The sequence below is a fragment of the Sinocyclocheilus anshuiensis genome, unplaced genomic scaffold (genome assembly GCF_001515605.1).
Source record: "Sinocyclocheilus anshuiensis isolate Anshui unplaced genomic scaffold, SAMN03320099.WGS_v1.1 scaffold208, whole genome shotgun sequence".
NCBI lineage: Eukaryota > Metazoa > Chordata > Actinopteri > Cypriniformes > Cyprinidae > Sinocyclocheilus > Sinocyclocheilus anshuiensis.
Window position 1 is genome coordinate 153,877 of NW_015557186.1, and position 4,008 is coordinate 157,884.

Consider the following 4,008-nt stretch of genomic DNA (forward strand, 5'->3'; position numbering starts at 1 on the left):
TATGTGCTTCGAAATGAATTTTAGGCTAACACTTATTTTTACTGATATTATGATATGATATTATTTATTTTAATAACATTGCAATATATATTCAAACATATTATTTTTTAAATATTTTGATGTAGGGTTTATTTTTAGATTTTCAGTTTTTATTTTAATACTTCATCTGAAATTTTATTTCAGCTAGTTGCCAAGGCAACATTTCTCATTTTTATGTAGTTTAACATGTATTAACATAAACTAAAACTAAAAATATAGACATATTTAAAATGGCGCAAATCAAAAGATCCGTCTGACCTGAGTATGTATCAGTCTCTGCTTTCATCTTTCTCTGCTGAAGTCCATACTGCCAAATCTTCATATTTCCACAACAAGATCAACAGCGCTTCAAACAAACGCAATCTTTTCAAAACATTAAATTCTCTCCTCTGTCCCCCTCCACCACCTCTTTAACAGCTGGTGATTTTGCTGCATTCTTCACAGACAAAACTAAAATCACCAGCAGTCAGTTCTCAGCTCCAAAACGCCCATCTCCTCCTTCTGTCCCCTCACTGAGGCAGAAGTATCGAAACTTCTCTCCAGCCATCCTACAACCTGCCCTCTAGACCCAATCCCCTCACACCTTCTCCAAGCAATCTGTCCTACACTAAAATTAGAGCTGAAATGAAATGAATGAAAACTATGATGGGTCCCAGTGATGTGGTGTAAAAGGAGAAGAGGAGCGGTCCAAGAACTGAACCCTGAGGAACTCCAGTGACCAGCTGATGTGCTTTGGATACCCCCTTCCCCAAGCCACCCTGAAAGACCACCAGCACTCACACACATCATCAACACAGGCATTTCCCAACGCATTTATATATTTTTTTATTTTCATAGTGAAAACAATTGAAGTAGTTGTTTTCGACCAGGTATCATTATTTCTTTCACAGAATAACCAGCTGGACGTTAACTAATCAGATTTCAGAAGCAGCCATTCAACTGAGACTGCGCTACTGTCAGTCACTGAAGCCTTGCGGATTGCGAAAGCTGATTCCAAATCATCTGTTCTCATTCTGCTGGATCTATCTGCTGCTTTTGACACTGAATCATCAGATCCTCCTGTCTGCCCTCTCATCACTGGGCATCACAGGGTTTCCACTTCGCTGGTTTGAATACTATCTCACAGGTAGGTTTTTCAGGGTGGCTTAGGGAGGGAAGGTATCCAAATCACACCAACTGGTCACTGGGGTTCCTCAGGGTTCAGTTCTTGGACCGCTCCTCTTCTCCTTTTACACCACATCACTGGGACCCATCGTAGTTTTCATTCATTTTATTTCAGTTTTAATTTTAGTTATTTTAGTACTTCAAATTAAACTTTTTTTTGAGAAGTAATGAAAATCTTTTTTAATGGTTTGAATTTTAGCTTTAGTGAACTATAATCACCCTGCATGACACGCATTAAAGCCCAGTAAATGATCCCTCAGGGATCAGTTCTTGGACCCCTCCTCTTCTCCATATACACAACATCACTGGGTCCCATCATACAGGCACATGGCTTCTCCTACCATTGCTATGCTGATGACACACAGCTCTATCTTTCATTTCAAACAGATGATCCAACGGTAGCTGCACGGATCTCAGTCTTTATGTATCCCCCAACTGTAAGTCGCTTTGGATAAAAGCGTCTGCTAAATGACTAAATGTAAATGTAAATGTAAATAAACGGACACACATATATCCTGCGGTACCTTGTATGATGGCCAGCAGGATCACAATGACGAAGAAGAAGAAGGTAATGTCGAACAGGATCCGGTAGAGCTCGTACGGGTCGCCCGCGGGGTCCTCGATCTCGTCACCGATCCCGCCGCCAGCTCGGACACCCACGTACATGTGGAACAGATAACACTGACACACACACACACACACACACACACACACACACACACGAGTGAACACACACACTCACGGTATCTCTGTGATTCTATTATACGTAGGGCTGTCAAGTAATTAAGATTTTTTAATTTATAATTAATTACATGATGTTAATTGCACATCAATTTAGTCTGAGAAATTCCCCTCAAAAGATAATTTAAAGTCATTATCGTAGGTGGCAGCAAGTCACTGTCTTAATGAGGGAGTCATTGAATCTTTCATTCAACCTATTCGTTCAAATGGCTGATTCATTCAGAAATGAATCAAGTGACTGTCTTTATGAATGAGTCACTTAAATATTTGCTCACTTGAATCGTTCAAACGGCTGATTCATTCAGAAATGAATCAAGTGACTGTCTTTATGAATGAGTCACTTAAACATTTGCTCACTTGAATCGTTCAAACGGCTGATTCATTCAGAAATGAATCAAGTGACTGCCTTTATGAATGAGTCACTGAATCATTGACTCACTTGATTTGTTCAAAATCGTGGATTCATTTTGTAACGAATCATCGTCGTGTGTTGATCAGACTCATCAGTTCTGCTGTGACTTTAAATGCAACTATTTTCATTTGTGAAATTGAGCAAAACAGACCACATTGAAGTTTGAGAATTAACACAATATGAACTTCTTGATTATTGAACTGTTGTATAAATCAATGGTGCAGATATTGGGGAGAAACAGCGCTCTTGCTGGTGTGATATTTCTGAACTATATCATATGATATAAATATAAGAGGGTGATTTATTTTTTGCCTCATATCTTGAATTTTAGGCTCATATCATGATCATCAGACACCGCATCAGTGGAAGATGACGGACAGGTCTGGACGAGCGGCTGCGTTAAATGCCTTAATCATTTTAACAGCCCTAACTATATGGCGTAAATCCATCACTCACCGTCATCATGTCATCACACTTCATATCGGGCTCATCCTCATCTGCGCTCTTGTTGTAGAACTTGCGGAAGAAGTTGAACGCTACGACGGTGTAGAGATACACGACCACAGCGAGCAGCCCGACTGTCAGCACCAGCTGAGACACACACACACACACACACACACACACACACAGTTTAACATGAATACGGTTCAAAAGATCAAAATAAAGAAGAAAAACCAATCCCAGAGCCACAACGTTTGGAGTCAAACCTGTTTGCCGTTGTGTGTGACGGAGGACAGGATGGTCCTCAGCGTTTTGAAGCCCATGGCGATGTCCAGCAGGTGAGCGGCGAAGAAGAAATTATTATAATGTCCCAGGATGGACATGGTGGTGTACCAGACCAGATACAGGAACGACTGCAACGACAGAACAAGAAGAAACTGATGCCACATCAGCAATCATGATCTCATTAAAGGAGTAGGGCATCCGAAAATGCTCAGCAATGGATGCTCTGCAGTGAATGGGTGCCGTCAGAATGAGTCATAAAAACATCACAATAATCCACAGCACTCCAGTCCATCAGTTAACATCTGGAGAAGACAAAAGCTGAAACAAATCCAGCATTCAGACGCTTTTAACAAAAATACGAGTCCATAATCCATAATAACGCTTGCTCCAGTGAAAAAGTGTTCTGGTCTGAATCAGGAGAGAAATCTGCACATTCAAAAAATTTTCATTTTCAGCTGAACTATTCCTGCAATCTCGTGAAACAGTAATCACACTCACGTTATCAGTGAACACGACGCCCATCTTCCACACGTGATACTTGGTGTCAATGGAGCTCAACCTGAAGAACAGTTAGAGTCACTCTTACAGGTCTGAGAGAAGATGAATGAACAGCTACAATCAAACGACTTCTACAGTGGTTCTCAATCAGGTCCTGGGGCTCAGCAAACCCCCAAGTGGCTTAAAATGATTTAAAATAAGACGTAAAAGCTTAAATATGTATTAATTATTTTAATTCAATCAACTCAAAAAAATGTCCTTTTTATTGAGGAACTATGGAAATTTTTAAAAGTGGGATTTAAAATAACATAACATCACATAACATAACATAGCATAACATAAAATAATTTTGTCATGGAAATTTCTATAATAAATATAAATTTGTTTATTGTAAAAAATATAATTAAAAAAATCATATATATATATAA

The 4,008-nt window shown here is 39.3% G+C and overlaps 1 protein-coding gene across 1 annotated transcript in view; it reads right to left on the reverse strand.

The window, feature by feature from the left end:
• Window positions 1-4,008, reverse strand: part of LOC107678700 (ryanodine receptor 3) — a 196,980-nt gene that overhangs the window by 10,216 nt on the left and 182,756 nt on the right. Inside the window, exons 100-103 of the mRNA XM_016474072.1 lie at window positions 3,581-3,641; window positions 3,064-3,210; window positions 2,813-2,947; window positions 1,728-1,884 (exon numbers count right to left, since the gene is read on the reverse strand). Of these exons, the coding sequence (XP_016329558.1) occupies window positions 1,728-1,884; window positions 2,813-2,947; window positions 3,064-3,210; window positions 3,581-3,641 (500 nt within the window). The remainder of the gene's footprint in view (window positions 1-1,727; window positions 1,885-2,812; window positions 2,948-3,063; window positions 3,211-3,580; window positions 3,642-4,008) is intronic.